At 41.2% G+C, this 17850-nt stretch overlaps 2 protein-coding genes across 2 annotated transcripts in view; one reads left to right on the top strand and one right to left on the bottom strand.

Moving 5' to 3' along the window:
• MCM3 (minichromosome maintenance complex component 3) overlaps positions 1 to 17850 on the top strand; it is a 368003-nt gene that overhangs the window by 67247 nt on the left and 282906 nt on the right. The window lies entirely within an intron of this gene.
• The window catches only part of LOC309338641 (uncharacterized protein), a 34518-nt gene that overhangs the window by 9243 nt on the left and 7425 nt on the right, over positions 1 to 17850 (bottom strand). The window contains exons 5-10 of the mRNA XM_081855966.1: positions 14776 to 14949; positions 10025 to 10172; positions 7601 to 7785; positions 7089 to 7230; positions 6530 to 6714; positions 1740 to 1928 (exon numbers count right to left, since the gene is read on the bottom strand). Of these exons, the coding sequence (XP_081712092.1) occupies positions 1740 to 1928; positions 6530 to 6714; positions 7089 to 7230; positions 7601 to 7785; positions 10025 to 10172; positions 14776 to 14949 (1023 nt within the window). The remainder of the gene's footprint in view (positions 1 to 1739; positions 1929 to 6529; positions 6715 to 7088; positions 7231 to 7600; positions 7786 to 10024; positions 10173 to 14775; positions 14950 to 17850) is intronic.

Below are 17850 nucleotides of genomic sequence, written 5' to 3'. Positions count from 1 at the left end.
AATCTTCCATTCTTGGGCAAGGTGATTGAGCGGGTGGTTGCTGAACAACTCCAGGAATGTCTAGAGGATCTACTTGGATCCCTTCCATTTGGGATTCAAGCCTCATCATGAGACTGAAACTGCCTTGGTTGTGCTGCTCGGTTATCTCCGGCCGGCTAAGGACAAAGGTGAAAGCTGTTTCCTAGTTCTGCTGAATCTCTCAGTGGCCTTTGATATCATCGACCATGACATCCTTCTGGACTGTCTAGAGAGGTTGGGATCTGGGGGCACTGTTATACAGTGGTTTCACTCCTTCCTGGGGCATGTCGGAAAGTGTTGTTGGGGGATGAGTGTTCAGGCCCCTGGGCTCTCACTTGCGGGGTATGCGGATAATAAACAGCTCTACCTCTCTTTTAAATAAAAACCATTGAAGGCAGTGAAGGTCCTGTGTAAGTGTTGGGGGGCGGTTGGAGGATGGATGGTGGCTGACAGATGGAGGTTGAATCCTGACAAGACAGAAATACTGTTTTTGGGGGACAGGAGGCAGGCAGGTGTGGAGGACTCCGGGTCCTGAATGGGGTAACTGTGCCTCTGAAGGACCACATGTGCAGCCTGGGCGTAATTTTGGACTCACAGCTATCCATGGAGGCACAGGTAAATTCTGTGTCCAGGGCAGCTGTCTACCAGCTCCATCTGGTACGCAGGCTGAGACCCTATCTGCCAGCAGACTGTCTTGCCAGAGTGGTGCATGCTCTAGTTATCTCCTGCTTGTACTACTGCAATGTGCTCTATGTGGGACTACTTTTGAAGGCGACCCGGAAACTGCAACAAATCCAGAATGCAGTAGCTACACTGGTGAGTGGGAGTGGCTGCCGAGACAATATACCACTGGTTCTGAAAGACCTACGTTGGCTCCCAGCACGTTTCCAAGCACTATTCAAAGTTTTGAAGCTGACATTTAAAGCCCTAAATGGCCTTGGCCCAGTATCCTGAAGGAGCGTCTCCATCCCCACCCTTCAGCCTGGACACTCAGGTCCGGGGCTCAGGGCCTTATGGTGGTTCCCTCACTGCGAGAAGTGAGGTTACAGGGGCCCAGACAGAGTGCCTTCTCGGTAGTGGCACCTGCCCTGTGGAACGCCATCCCATCAGATGTCAAGGCAATAAACAACTATCTGATTTTTAGAAGACACCTGAAGGCAGTCCTTTTAAGGGAAGTTTTTAATGTTTGATGTTTTATCATATTCTTAGTCTGTTGGGTGGCCAGGGAAACCCAGCCAGATGGGCAGGGTATAAATAATAAATTATTATTATTATTCAGTTGTGGCAGCACAAATATTTGCTGGGAATAATCAGAAAACCAGAACAAATTAGGCAGTTGTAAGGATAAATGTCATTATACCTTTAATGGCACCTCTCAAATCTAGTTTAGGCTGAAGGAGGAGACTGGGCTAGGCAAGGTTTGCACCAGGACTTTTGCATCCTTGAAAATGGAGGCAGAGTCAAACGGGATTCGACACCAAACACCTTGTTCAAATTACCAGTTATAAATTGCAACTTGGTCTTATGATTGGGAAAGTTAAGAGGCGGTTCTGTAGCACACAAAGGGGAGATGAGATTTATAGGCTCTAAAAGAACAAAATGTAATGCATTATTGAGATTAATAATAATAATAATAATAATAATAATTTTCTACCCCGCTCATCTGACTGGGCTGCCCCAGTACCCTTTAGCCTTGCCATGGGAAGAACTGGAATCTTTACCTTTAACATGGTTCTGTGAGGCCTCTTGAGATCCATGATGTGGAGATTCCCAATGAGAGGTAAAGGCCTTGGACCTGGTGGAAATTTTTGGGAGCTCTTTTTCCCGAAAGTGCCCAGTTTCAAAACAAAGTAAACCATAAGGATAAAGAGGAACAACACTGGAATCGGCTCCATCCAATCCATTTCGTTTCAGCAAGCAATTTTTTTTTGCAGTGGTTATAATGAAAGCCACAGTGCAGTTTGGTCGAGGACAATGTTTTGCAACTGCAGTGAGCAGCATATATATTGTGCTAGGTACTGTCTCAAGCTAATCATTAAACCATTATTAACCATTATTAAACCAGAGATACGAGGGATTAAAATAGGAACTAAAGAATACAAACTGAAAGCGTACGCAGATGATTTGGTGTTATCCTTAGAAGATCCGCAAAAAAGTGTCAATAAAGCCTTGGAAATATTAGAGAAGTACGGTAAACCGTCTGGTTTTAAGTTAAATAAACTAAAGCCAAAAATGATGACTAAAAACCTTGAAAAAAGATGCAAGATAAAAATTAGAGATACAGAATGGAATCAAGGTGGTAAAATATATATATATATTTGGGAATTTGGTTAACCACGAAAAACATAGATTTAATTGGCAATAATTATTTTACAACGTTGAAAGAGATCAAAAAAGACTTAGACACGTGGAACATAGTAAAACCTTTGTGGTTGGGAAGAATGGCGGCAATAAAAATGAATATACTCCCCGAAAATGTTATTTTTATTCCAAAATATTCCAGTAATTAGAGGATCCTCAATATTTAAAGATAGGGAAAAAAACTCTCTCAAAATTTATTTGGCAGGGGAAAAGACCGAGAATTAAATTTAAATTACTTACGGATCGGAAAGAAAGAGGGGGATTTTCGGTGCCAAATTTGAAATTATATTTCGGTTTAAAAAAAAAATAATATTTATTAAAAAAAAATAATATTTATTAAAAAATAATATTTATTAAAGTTTTAAAGGTTACAAAAGGAAAAAAGAGAAAACACCAAATTAAGCAAAAAACAAGACAATACATCACAATAAGTAAAAACAAACAAAAGGAAAAAAACAAAAAAAACAGAAAAAAGAGGTTGGAGAGCTTGGATGGCCCTCTGTCCTGGATGGTTTAGCTGAGATTCCTACATTGCAGGGGGTTGGGCTCGCTCAAGTTAGAGGAAACGTTCCAGCCTTGCATGCTCCCTTGGGGTCTTTTTCATTCCCTCAGCCAGAGGCTGGGCTAAGGCAGGGAGCGGCTGGTGGGACGGTCGTTCATCTGGAATTCCCCTGCAGAAACACCATCGAGCAGCTGAGGAATGGCTTTTGAGGAGCGCCTCTTGCCGGCTGATTATTGTGCAATTATGCAGCGTACTGTTTACATGGGTTGGATCAGCAGCAGCCTCATACCCACTGTACAGGTAGACTGCACATGGCCAGGGGGCTCAGTCAGCTCCAACACTGCACCTAGCCTTGCCTGCCGGCCCCGATCCCAAATGGGGTGCAGCGCTCAGCCTGAATCGGGTGCATGTTGGGGGGCGAGGGCACAGCCGCAGCTCCTCGCCCCCTGCCTCGGCTCGAGACGTGCAGGGCGCCAACTTCATGCAACTAGCAGCAAAGAGTTCTCTGACAATTATTTTCAAAATAAATGCACATGTGTTACTCATATTTAGATATCTGCTTTGTTGGAGGGGTTTTTTTTTCTTGGGGGTAGAGAATTCTCTGGGGTTTTGTTTCGAAATCGTAGAACACCCAGGCTTAAAAATTGATAAGTGCATCTGCACTCTTAATCAAAAGCTCCAATTCAGATTGATATGTCATTATTTTATTAAAACTGTGAATTATTGTAATGAGAGAGAGAACACTCACAACCCTCTGATAGTTATCCAGTTTCCATCTATGTCTGCACAGGATCCCTTCACTGTTCACCAACTATAATAGATATTCACAAAAGGTTCAGTACAAAGCCAGTCCGCTGGCTGCTGCCTTATTCTAAGAAAAGAAGAGAAAAACCGTGGCAGGATCTCCATGAATAAAGTCACCTACTCTGCAGGAGCAGCAGTGGAAGAGTCATAACGTAGGAACAGAACAAAATTGAGTCCCGCAGATATCAAATCTACCTGGCAATGGGAGAACTACAAAAGAGCAAAGACTTTAGTTGCATTTGCAAAATTGCAGCCAAGCAGCGAATTGCCCTTTGGTTTTATTTCAGAAAGCCACTACTATACGTCAACGCAAACGTACCATGGCTGGGAGGGAGGCATTTCATTAAAGGCGAGGCCTTGCATCAGAACAAAGCATTGCAAAGGCGTTTTTCTACCCTGCTGGTGCAATCCCCAATGGTTGTAGCCAAAACTATTCGTTGTATCCATAAAGGAGACGAACTCAAAACAGTGACTTTTCTTTTTGGTTTCTCTGGAATGTTAGAGACAGCCTGTTTTACAGGCGCGAGGAGCTGGTTCTTGCTCCGTGTGTGCAGAAGAGCCAGGAAGGGGCGAGGGAAGGAGGGAGGCCGCCCACCAGCTGGCGGGTGGATGGGAGGGGGCACTTCTCGTGGCCCACCGACGCCCCTCCCTGGCCCGCCCCTCGCCTCCACCAGCAGCCCAAGCAGGAAGGAAGCAAAGCACCAAGCGGGCAAGCAGGCGATCTGTGGAGCAAGGCTTTTTCCTGGATGACGGGGCAACCCATCCATGACTCCCAAGCTTACAGTGAGCCGGGGGAAGGGGGGAGCTTTGCCACTTTGCCAGGGGCCCCGACAGGCGTAGGCTTGGGAGTTGCGGGCAGGGATACACATGCAGAGTGTCACCCTCCCTCAGGATGTCACCCGGTGTGGCCCACCCCCACTGCGCCCCCTTGCTCCGCCCCTGAGCAAGCAGCCCATATATTATGTTACATAATGTTTCTAGCAAATCATTAAACAATCCCTCTGATTTTTCTTCTTCTCCACAACTATTCAGAGCTGTACAATGGATTATTTGCCTTTCAGTTTAATGTTTATTCAAGTGAGTGGTGCTTATTTGCAGAAACTAATGCTTTCCAGAACAGATTCAAATGCTCTAGAAGTCGGTGAACTCATCACCCAGGATTACCAGTAAACTTAGTTTGTTTGTTACACTGGGAGTAGAGAGCAGCATTGTGAAATCATTTGCAGATGAAATTATTCAACTTCAATTAGGTATGACAGCATTTAGTTTGAAAGGGTCCAGTATTTCCTTTACTTTCTCCCATTGAAACACTCACACATATTTTTCTTTTTAGCATAGTTTTTATTATGAGCCCGGCCTTGGCTGGGGAGGGCAGGGGTATAAATAAAAAATTATTATTATTATTATTATTATTATTATTCATTTCCATCTTGAAACTGTTGAACATGGTGGCATTAGGGTATATCTTTGTATACATTAGAGCATATGACATGCAACAATGTGAGCAAGGAAGGATAATAACTAAACCGTACATCCTCTCATAGTGCCTAAATCCATTCCTACAAAGGTCATGGGGCCCAGTGAAAACAAAATTCAAAGTATCATAGTGGGTGTGGCTGGATTTTCTTAAGAGAGAAGAGAGATTCAAACCCGACATTTTTTTCTATTTCCTGGTGAGACCATGGTGACTTCCACTGACTCCAGTGTGAATGGGATTAGCTCCCTCTTCCCTCTCAGAGCAGAAGCTAGGCGGAGAAGGTTTTGAATTTTTCCTCTTGTGGAGATTGAAGTTTTGATTTTGAATTTGACACATTCCCATCATTTTCATTTTTCATATGACCAGTCAGAATTCCATTGATGAGGGAAGCCTTAAACTAATCCAGACTCTCAGAGAAAGTTCATTCAGATACAGAGAGAAGATGGTAGTTTTATTCCAGGGATAACCAACAGATTGATTGGGATCGATTGATCGATACCTGGGAGGTTCTGGTCGATTCCTGGCTCCTTTTCCTTTGTTTTCACTGTGAGGAAAATTGTTTCCATAGCGATCTTTTGGTGAATGACTAATCCCCTCTCCCCTTTACTCTAGTCTGACATTTCCCCCTTAATAACACAGATTTTCTCCATAAAAAAGGCTCAACAAGCTTGGCCTTAACCCCTAAAATGGAACTTTCCTCTCTAAAAGAAACAGAACAATTTTGGCTGCCAGTCCCCCCCCCCCCTTGAGTAGATCTCAGTCTCGTGGGAGTTGGACATCCCTGTTCTAAGCCAGAAGCAGAAAGTCACAGAAATAATTGACAGCATGGAGATGCCAGAAGCAAACCCAGTTGCCAGATCTATTATTACAGACTTTTTAAAGAACCCAGAAGAAACAAAGCCATTGCCTGACAACAACAAATACAGTTCAGAATCAGATTACATTGCAGCCACAGATGTTAACATACCCAACTTCCTCAACCATTCCTCATAAGGCATGGTTTCCAGACCCTTCGTCGCCTTGATCACAATTCTCTGCACATCTACCTGGGAATATGATGCTTCAAGATCTTTGAAAGTATATGTTAACATGGGAATAAATGAACCAGCTTTGCTGGTTGATCTCTATGCCTGAAGTGTCATAAGAACTCAGGGCCAGGTTTTAAGTAAGAGATGCTCCAATGCTAGTTTCACGGGATTTGGCACTATGGCAGGTAAAGGGGAACGCTTCAGGTTTGTGACAGAGCATGGACCAATTCCACCACTAGGCTACTCAACCCAAATACCCTTGCAGAACAGGGGTGTTTAAAAAAAGGCTCGCATTGCACACCCAGGTAGGCTAAGCAAGCCAGGAGCTTGTGAGTCTTAGAAACGTGGCAGAGCACAGAGTTGGTGGGGCATGGGTGATGTTGTAAGCCCAATAGCAGGAGTAAGGTCCAGGTCTTCTTGAGATGTTCCAGGTGGTGGCTGGAAGGTGAATTTCTGCAGTAGACTTGTGAAGAAGAGGAAGAGCTCCGTTTTGGCAAGAGTCTCACCTAAACATGCTCTCCGACCTGTAAGGACACACAGGCAGCAGAGAAACTGGGTTTAGCAGTTGCTCAATAACATAATCACAAATACTTTAAACCAGATTAAAATGCAGAGATAAAATAACAGCTCACAGTGCCCATCTTAAAAGAATTATGAACTCCCAATACGAGCCATCATGCAATGGCAGGGGTGGGAAACCTTTCTCAGCCTGAGGGCCACATTCCCTGGTGAGCAACATTCCAGGGGCCGCACACCAAGTGGTCAGATCTAGTGGCAGAAATGGCCACAGCAACTGATGTGATTCTTTCCTTTGCACAATAGGTTACATTCCAGGCATGTAAAAATCCCATTGACTAAGTACACACTATGCTGATATACACAAAAGTAAAAAAATTACCTGCAGAGAAAGGCATGAAAGCATCTCTCTTTATGAATTTTCCTTCAGAGTTAAGAAAATGCTCAGGATAGAATTTATGTGGTTTCTCCCATTGAGATTCATCGTGCAGCACAGAGGACAGCAATGGTATGATGAATGTCCCCTGCAAAGGCAAAGCAAGAGTCATTTTAAAATAAAGTGTATGCCTCTGGTACAATAAATATTTAGTGTAGGAGAAATGAGATTTGTGTTCATCTGAGAAATGTCTTTAGTTTGACAAACTTTAATGTATAAACCATGATCTCCCACTAGAAATGGTTTGTTTTCCAACCTTGTGCTCCTTCCCATTGAGATCTGTTTAATGGGTTGAAGCTGATGCCTGACAGCTTCTGATGGGTAGATTGCATGCTTACAGTCCAATCCTATACAAGTCTGCTCAGATGTCACACACACTGAAGTCCAAGGGGCTTACTCCCAGGAAAGCCTTAAAATGTATTGTAAGTAGTAGGCAGCAGTTCAATGAAAAGGATCACCTTTGGAATGAAGTAGCCATTGAGGGTAACATCTGTAGCCGTGGCATGTGGCAGGTTGGTTGGGACAATATTGGCAAATCTCTGGATCTCATGGACTATGGCATCTGTATAAGGCATTTTTGTTCGGTGTTCAATCCTTGGCTGAGAAGATCCAACAACCTTTGCAATTTCTTCTTGGACTTTTACTGGGGGAAACAAAAAGAAATACGTTTATTTTTCTGCTAAGATTATCTCTTTGACTTTGGCTTTTGTCTCTTAAAATATTAATCGCTCCTGCATAGAACGGGAATAAACTCGTTCTACAATTCCATAGGCTCACAAATTAAACTCTAGAATTTAACAAATGTATTTTTAAGAAGGACAAACAAACAATTTAGACAATAACCTGATATACTGAGGGATATGCATCCAGGATGATTATTAAAATATCACTGCTGGGAATATTCTGAAGTGGTATCTTTTACATATAAAGGTCAAAAACAAAGATTTTGTGATCCTACCAAGCCATACAAATTTTGGAGAAAATATGGTTGAAAGTTAGCTGGAGAAAGAGCATTTGGACAGGAAGAGGAAGATTCAACCGAGGTGCAGGCAAAAGAGAAATAACTAAGAGCTATCGACTTATTTCGATGTTGGATAACGATTATAAACTGTTTGTAGACATATTAGCTAATAGGTTGAAAACTGTATTAAAAGAGAAAGCATTTAGACTCCGAGAAAGCATTTGACAATGTCTCCGGGGACTTTATATGTTTAAGGCTTTGGAATATATGGTTTGTGGAGACAGTTTTATAAAAGGAGTTAAGGCAATATATACTGATCCATCAGTAAGTAATGTATTGACTGAAAATAGTAAAATAACTAAAGGAAGTAGACATGGTTGCCCACTGTCACCTTCATTGTTTATAACAGCTTTAGAAGTTTTGGCACAAAGAATAAGATATATATATATATATAAGGTAAATAAAAGCGGGAAAGAGACAATAGGAAAAATATAATATAATTAATATAATATAATATGTAATATATAGCTGTTGGATATAATGTGGTGATATTTGTTGAGGAACCAATAGAGTCAATCCCAAAGGCATTGGAAAAGATTATTTATTTATTTTTTTAGAAATAGCAGGTCTTAAAATTAATAAAGATAAAACCAAACTCCTGGTAAAAAATATGAATGATGAGAGTAAAAATAAATTACAAAGTTTATCTATCTTAAAGTGTGAAAAGAAGATTAAATATTTGGGTGTGTGGTTAAGAGCAAGAATATAAATTTATATAAGGATAATTATTTAAAAACTTGGGAGGATATTAAAATAAATTTGCAAATATGGAGGAGAATGAAACTTTCGTTACTTCAGCCATTAAATTGAATGTATTACTGACAATATTCTTTTCGTTTTTATTATTATTATTATTATTATTATTATTGTTGTTGTTGTTATTATTATTATTATTATTATTATTATTATTTAGTGAATGTATATTATTTAGTGAAATCTTCAATGATACACTGGGCAATAGATATTAGTAATAATAAAGAAATGGATACATGGGAAAGCTTATCAAATGTGGATCTAAAATTTACAGAATGTTATAGTTTAAGAGACAACTATATGAAAATGTTACATAGATGGTACCTGACACCTAGTAAATTGGCTAAAATGTATAAATCCAAACTGAATATGTGCTGGAAACGTAAAAAGATAGAAGGCACTATTTTTCATATGTGGTGGTCTTGTAATAAGGTTAAAGTTTACTGGGAAATGATATATGATGAATTGAAAAAGATGTTTAAGATGTTTAAAAAGCCATAAGCTTTTCTTATGAGATCAGAACTACCTAGAAATTTATTTAGTATAGAATATTTAGAAATTTATTTATGTATGCAATTTATATAAATTTATACACATTTATTTATTTATGCAATCATGGCTGCAAGATTAATATTTGCTCAAATATGGAACGATGAAGAGGTCCCGACAAGAGAAGAATGTATACAGAAATTAATGGACTACGCAGAAATGGCAAAACTTACTGGGAGAACAAGATTATTATTATTTTTGGAAAGCAATGGAAATGGTTTATTATGAATTTATAAACAAACTGTAAACATACTAAGACATTGGCAGGATTAATGAAAAAACCCGTAGTTTCAATATATCTATGGGATATATACAGGAATATATATCTAAAAGAATATGTTGAGATAATTTGGAGTATGCAGGAATATGAAATGAAATGTAAAGAACCACAGAACCAGGGAGAAGGGAGTCCAGGTTGAAATGTTAAGCTTATGACTGAACAATTGTTGTGAATATATATATATGCAACTTATAAATATTTTCTCTCTCTAATAGTTACATATAACTGGAATTTAGATATCTCAGAATAATGGGAGCCAACCCAATGAAAAGCACTCACTCTGAATTTCAGGATGTTTCATCATTAGTAACAGTCCCCAGCGCAGTGTGGTGGAAGTTGTCTCCATGCCAGCACCAAATAAATTGGCCACAACAGCTTTTAAGTTTTCGTTGTGGAAATATGCATTTGTCTTCTTCTTCTTCTCCTCCTGGGTTGCAAAGAGTATGAACTGATTAAAACGAATGTAGTGAGAAAATTTCATGTGCAAAGATAAAAATGAATACCTGACTGAACCCAATGATCCAAAGTACACTCCAGTCGCTAAGTAGTGAGAGATGCCAGGCTTTCCAGACTATGCCATCATGATGATATAGGGTTTATTTATTTATTTTAAAATAATGTTCATTCATTTTCCAATAAAAATCTTCCAATTATTAACAAATCAAATGAAATCATATACAATATTACCAATTATATATTCCAAATTCAAAGAAATTTCAAAGGTAGGATTCCTCATGTCCTGGGTTTCAGAGATAATATATTTATTTGTTTTCTGCTTTCTTGTTAATTTCCAGTTTACAAACTCTGATTTACCGTCCTTGTCTTCTCAATCAATCATTCGCTGGTATGTGACTCCCAATCTTGTTTTAACAGGAGCTTTTATTTCAATATTTCCCTCTCTTAGATTATTTTAAAAGACTGTTCTCTCTTGTTCATCTCCTTCTGCTGAAAGTCCTGGGCTTCCACCCAAAGTTAATAGTAACGGCCCTGTTTTCTCTTTGTTCTCTTTTGATGAACTGATGTTTTGAATGTGTCCAGTAAATGCAATTAGGTGAGGGTGTGCTTCATAAACAGTAAGTAATATAGAAATTGTTCCAGCTCTTCTATGCACTCCATGTCCCCCCACCAGTTTTCCCCAGCCCTAGGAAAACCGGCAGGCACCCAAAATTTGCTCTCCCTCTCTCTTCAAACCATGTGTAAAAATATATCCATGCAAGCAAATGCATTTTTATGTAAAATACACCCCTTTTTAGAATCGAGAAAATATTTCCAACCTGTCTGGGGAAGGAGGATTCTTCTTTTTGTAAGTGTGCAGCAACTGCCGCCATCTTATCTCCTCCTCAGCCCAAGCCACTTCAGCCCAAGCGACTGTATAATTTAGCAGATTTTTCTTTCATTTCCTCCATCCAGGAAACGCCCGTTTTTGGTCTGAATCTTAGTAATTTTTAAAAACAGGTGTTTGTCCTGCTCGAGAGATTGAATGCAGAGAGTTCTTCTGTGCCAGGGTCCAGCACCCAGCGTCCTCTGCCCCCACATCTTGTTGTGGGTGACAGATATCAGACGATCCGTGGGTGAGACAGCCCCCTCATCCCCTGGAGGGATCAGCAGGACAAATTACCCTCATATTAGTCTTGAATTTCTGGCACAACTGGGTGTCCTATCTCATGGGAAGCAGCCATATCCCTTGGCAAGAAACAGGAAGTCTGATATAGGGTGTATTTACACATATATACAACCCGAGCATAAGATAGAGGTGCTCAGCATCAAGACCCCAAAATGTCTTGCTTCTCCATAGTCACAGCTGTTGTTCTCCATCTACCAGCTAAGAGAGGAGGTCGGGGAAGCTTGGCAATCCAGCTCCTTCTTATTTGATACTCATAGTGGTGCTTAACTCCTCAGCCAAATGCCTTTGTTTAGACAAAGGAACTAGCGACAGTATTTAGATGACAAGTATATGGCCCTCATCTCACAAAGAAACTTGTCTGACTGATTCAACAATAGATTCCTCCATTAGAATTAACCCTTACTGGGTACAAGGTCTCCACAATTTGGAATGTGCTCAGGCATCATGCAGACTGACCCCACAAACCTGCAACAGTATTATAATTGCATACATGGAAGGCAGCATTTCTGGCGAACACTTGTGGAGATCTGAAATCAGGGTTACCATAAAGTGTTGTTTTCTGCTGACATATATGGTTCTCAGTTGAACTTCTTTAATGCATTTACTCATAGTCTTTAATGTATTTACTCATAGTCTAAACTGGAAAAACAACACAGAAATACCACATATTCATCTGGAACTGTTTCATTAAGCTGATATAGACAATGTGGTGCCCTCCATATTTTGGAGATAGCAACTCCCTTAAGCCACACTTTCTAACAGGAAGAGTAACACCAATAGTGTTGCTGGTTGTAATAGCTGCCCGTCCCGCTGGGAACCAGAAGGGAGTGAAGAGAGGAAGGAGTTCTTCCAATTGTTCATTGAATAGTTGCCGTACGGCACCAACCAACAGTGGTGTGTTTTTCGGGATATTCACCATACTGAGCACTTTTTCTTAGATCCACACAGTCCTTGCTTATCAGGGATATATTCCTAGAATTTTTCTCTCACAAAGGCGCAGCCATGCAGTTTCAACTTACAACAAGCAGATTCACAAGTGAGGCAGAGGATCAAAAGCAGAGTGAAATAACATTAAAACTTCTTAGCTGTTTAGAACCTTTATTTGGTACATATGTTAAAAGATGCTTTTCAACAACTTATATTTCCACTATTACTTTGCTGCATATTTTGTCCTTTTAAAATCTATGCAGTAGTTCTCTCACGAAACAGTACTTGCCCAAAACTTGGATCTTAGCATCCAATAATTCTCCTTTCTACCATTTCCCCTCCTATCGTACAACTGCTCTCCCAAATGGCCACCCTCCCTATCTAAAAGTGGCTCAGTCTCAGACTGCTGTGAATTTGCAGCAGGACAAACTAGAAAACAAAAAAGAAGAGAATTTTTAAAAAGAGAAAAGAAAAAGAAAGGGGAAGGATAATAATTCTAAGATCTTTATTATTTATACCTTAACCCTTATTCCAGACCCAGAAGAGTGAACCCTCCCAGCTCCCACCTCTTTCCTCAGCTCCCCACCCTGAGGGATCCTCTCTGCATCTCAAACAGATCCTTTCATCTTTGGTCCGTCTACTTCCTGAGGGTACCTTCATTTATCCAAAATATATAACTTCAAAAAACAAAACATACATACAGATCGAACATACAGAGAATTAACAATGATTAAAAGTCACAGAAAAAGCAAGCTAAAAAATAAAATAAAGCAAAAGAAGAAAAGCAGTATTCCGCATCTCTGTATGTGAATTATGTATATAACTATTATTCAAAATATTCAGATTTTCACAACAGCTTCTTTTATTTGTTTCATCCCTTCATACAGCTGTAAAGCTGTTGTTTTCCATTTAGGCAGGGAAAAGTCCAAGTCTTTTCCCACAGCTTCTATAGATTATTTCATCTGCAATTGCATCTCATCTCTTAACTGTGCTAACTATTCATTATGGCATTTTCATATATTTTCAAGAAGCAATGAAGGAGTCAGTTATTTTTGCCTGATTAATGAGACCCCCTCCCCCCCACTTGAGCGTCTCCATTATGCTGCCCTTGTGATGCAGATAGAATTAACTTTTATTTCCCAGTCAGGATAGCATGGGAAAGACAGGAAGAAAACAGTTTTATAGGCAATGTAGATTGAAAGTTAGAAGCAAATTCAAGTGTTATGGCCTGGGATTTGGACTCGGATGCTGAACCTGAGGGATCCCAGCCTGCACAGGATTCCCCGCCTCCAGAACCAGCTGAGCCAGAGCTGGGGCATGAGCCTGAAGGGTCCTCACCTGTGCTGGATCCTCAGGTGCAGGCATCAGCTGAGTCTGCTCTGGCTCCTGAGGTGATGGAGGACCCATTGCCTGCAGGTGCTCCACTCTCAGCCCCGTCAGAGGAAGCTGAGGTTGCCTCTGGGTCCGGTAACCCTCCAGCCTCTCCTGAGCTGTAGAGGCTCAGGGCAGAGAGGAGGAAGGAACTAAGTTCCTGCAGGAGGAGTGCTCGCCTCCAGGCCAGGAGAGGCGAGTCACCAGAGGATCGGGGCCGCCCTATGCCTCGGGGCAGATAAAAGCCAGCCAGCCCCAGTCCCAACTTGCGGGAGCAACATTATTGATTGCTAGTTCCTGCCTGGACCCTGTCCTGTTTTCCTGCCTGAGCTCATGACCCGCCCTGTCTCCCTGCTTGCATGCCTGTTCCTGGCTTCACCCGACTCCCTGCCCTGCACCCAGCTCCAGCTACTATGGACTGCCTCCACGTTGCGCCTTTGACCACGGACCGGACTTGGACCTCACCTCTCGGGTAACCCATGGGAACAGCACACCAGACCTGTATATCTGCTTTAACTTTTCAAACTCATCAGTAATTAGTTTAAGATTTTAGAAATAATTTCCAACCTGTTATTTAGAACTTTGTTGTCACCCAACCACCTGTTTCCTTTTCTGGGTGCTAATTAATTGATAAGCAGAAACTCCAATTCATATTCATTTCCAATCTTAGTAATGGTTAAAAGAACTGAAGCCCTAATTTAAGGGTGATTGGTCAGTGCATGGGCCAATGTTTTTTCCTTGCTCTGAGATGCCTCCCCACCCTCAAAGCTTCCTATCTCCTCCAGTGTGAAGAATGCCTCCTTCTGAGCACATGAGGCATTATCCCATCCCTTCTTGTATCAAAAGGGAGTCTGGCAACCAATATTTATGACTTGATTACCTCTCATCACTGCATAATTATCTATAATTACATGTTTTCCTGATCAGGGATTTTTTTTCCAGAAATGCTGTTGAGCATGCAACCATTGACCCTGCAGAGGCAACTTCTGTAACACATTAACAACGGCTGACTATTGGAAAATGGTAGGAAGTATGCCAGGTTGGTCCCTCAAAACATGAATTGAAAATGGCAACGCTTATTCTGGGCCAACTTAAAAGACTCCATTACCTCTTGCTGTTGGATAAGAAATGAGTCAATAAAGCTCCTCTGGTCATTTTCATCCAGATCTCGGAGGTGTTTTATGAAGGTGGCATTTATGAAGGCAAACAGCTCATCTCTGTTTTGCTTGATAGTCTTACGAGCCCCCAAAAGAAAACCAAGAGCAGGAAACATGTTATACAGCTGAAAGGATAAAAATGTGAAAAAGGAAAAAGAGACATTAGAAAAACTCAGTATTGTACTCGCAGCTGGGTCTCTCAGAGCATGACTGCCCAAATACAAAACAAAACTGGGTATACTGGGCCAAGGCCGTTTAGGGCTTTAAAGGTCAACACCAACACTTTGAATTGTGCTCGAAAACGTACTGGGAGCCAATGTAGGTCTTTCAAGACCGGTGTTATGTGGTCTTGGCGGCCGCCCCCAGTCACCAGTCCAGCTGCTGCATTCTGGACTAGTTGTAGTTTCTGAGTCACCTTCAAAGGTAGCCCCAAGTAGTCTCTTCAGGAGGCGGCGCGAAGGGTAATGGCTGCCCTTTCCTAACCGGGAAGGGAGCTCCGCTCGAGAAAGGGTCGTCCGCTACGGCGAAAGCGGAGACCCACAACGGAAACCCGCAGGCGGCAGAAGCCTGCGGTCCTGGGACCCGGCGGGCGCCAGTAGCGGCCCCCAAAACGTTGAAGGAACCCCGTAAGGGGCTCCGGATCGTGGAGGAGGCTGCGGCGCTGAGAGTCGTTCCGCAATCGGCGGAGTGAAGCCGCGTAGCTGTTGCCAGTGAGCGCTGACCTTTCTTCCTGAAATTTTTGCTTTGAAAACAACAACCCGTGAGTAAATAATTGACTGTATGCAATTTGGAACTTTAAAACATTAAATTTGGCTGAAAGCGGAGTGACGAAAAACAGGAAGTCCGTCTTCCGCTCCCGTTGAACTTGAACGCAAAGAGCTGGAGGAGTGGAGGCAAAGAGAGACCTTTTAAACTATTTGATCTGAGCACCCATTGAACTTTATTTCAAGTGGAATAACAATTTTATGTACTGGACTTTATGAATTTTAGCTGCATGGGGATATCTTTCTTCTTTTGGAGCTACATTTTAACTAAAAACCCCAGGTGCTGGAGCTGCCTGAGAAATTGAGCTGTCAGTTTGCAGTTTGCAGTTTGGATACTTTGAATCTGAACTTTGAAATAATCTGAGAGAGTCTGAACTTGCTACTTTGAGGCATTTGGATTACCAGTTTGCACCACCAGAAACACTGTTGCTGTATTAAACCCTAACTCTGCTGAAAAATTTTTTATTGAAGGTTCTTGGACTTTAGAAATTTGACTTTATTTTAACTGAAATTGATCTCTTCCTTGAAACATTTTAAACTCCCCCTAGAGGATTTGGGACTTATAGCAGTGACTTGTATTTTACTTTCCTTTTCCCGGCCCTCTGTTGACTGTTACCATCTGGGCCGCTGCTTTCTCATGGGAACAACTCAGCTTGACCTTGACTTTTAGATAACTTGGAATGAGTGGTGCAAGAAGGAGAGGAAGAACTAAACAAACAACTTTGACAACTTTAACCGCAGCCTCACAGGCACGTAGATCATCTGTGCCTACTTTGCCTTCTGAGGAGGAAGCTGCCTCTCTGCCACGGGCAGGGGAGGGAGAAACTGAGGAATTACAATTGGAAGATATGGCCTCAGGGGCAAGCACTGCTATTTTAGAGAAAATTTTTGAAAAATTAGAATCTTTGGACAAGAAAGTAGAATCTTTGGACAAGAAGGCCGATGAGCAAACATATAAAATTGACCAGAACACAGAATGTTTAAATAAATTATCTGGACAAGTTGCACAGAATACTCAAGCAATTGGAGAATTAAAGGAGGCTGCAGGGGAAAATCGGAAATTGGCTGAAGATACCAGCCAAAAACTTGAAAATTTAGAACAAGAGGTAAGACCACTCTGCAAACAAGTAGGTGAACACCAGACCTATCTATCTATGATTGAACTGCAGAACCGGGAGAGCAATTTAAGGATAAGAGCAATACCAGAAGTGGAAGAAGGCAACCTAGCTGAGTTTTTGACCAAAGAATTCTCCAAATTTTGGAGCTTAGAGGAAAAGGATTTTAAAATTGTTTCAGCTTTTAGGCTCGGAAGACTTATAAAGAAAGAGAAGCCCAGAGACTGTTTGATAACATTGAGGTCAAAGGAGGAAAGGGACAAGATTCTGGGCCTACACTACGGAAAGTCACTGGACATTCTGGACAAAAGAACTGAGATCTACAAGGATATTCCTAAACAACTGTTAGATCTTAGATCTAACTACTTGGAGTTGACAAGATTACTAAGGAAGAATTCAATCATCTTTAGGTGGGAATTTCCTCAAGGACTATCTTTTACCTTTAGAGGGAAGAAGATCAAAATCAGAACATCGGAAGATAGAGATAAATTTCTGAACGTATACGGAGAGGACCTTCACAAAGGAATTGATCAACTTCCAGGGCCTGAAACACCAGAGGTACCTGCACCCTTGGACCCTGAAGATCCTTCAAATAAGGTACCACCCCTTGAAAAATAACCAGATTTATTCAGGATGTCTCTGCAACTTTTGAGTTGGAACATTAATGGCTGTAACATCCCGGAAAAAAGGAGGAAAATTTTTTATATATTAAAAAAAGAACAATTGGACATTATCTGCTTACAAGAAACACATGTGACTAGGCTCCATAGAAAGGTGTTAATAAATAAAAGACTTGGTCAAGAATTTATATCTTCGGACAGAGTAAAGAAGCGAGGAGTGGTGATATATGCAAAAGAGAGCCTGTCACCTAAATTTTTATTTAAAGACGAACATGGAAGAATCTTAGCAATTGAGATACAACATCAAGGAGAAAAGATTTTGATATTAGGAATTTATGCACCAAATGACGGGAAATCGGAATTTTATAAGAAGTTGCATGAGATTATGCTGGACTATCTGGACTACAACAACATCATTATGATGGGAGACATGAATGGGGTCGTATTGACTAACATGGATAAGTCACAAAATCAAAATGTTACAAAAGACGGCAGACTACCAAAGACCTTTTTTGAAATGACTGACA

This window comes from Podarcis erhardii (assembly GCF_964252035.2).
Source record: "Podarcis erhardii genome assembly, chromosome: 3".
Lineage (NCBI taxonomy): Eukaryota > Metazoa > Chordata > Lepidosauria > Squamata > Lacertidae > Podarcis > Podarcis erhardii.
The sequence above is the reverse complement of the archived record's forward strand: the minus strand, read 5'-3'. Positions and strand labels throughout refer to the sequence as shown.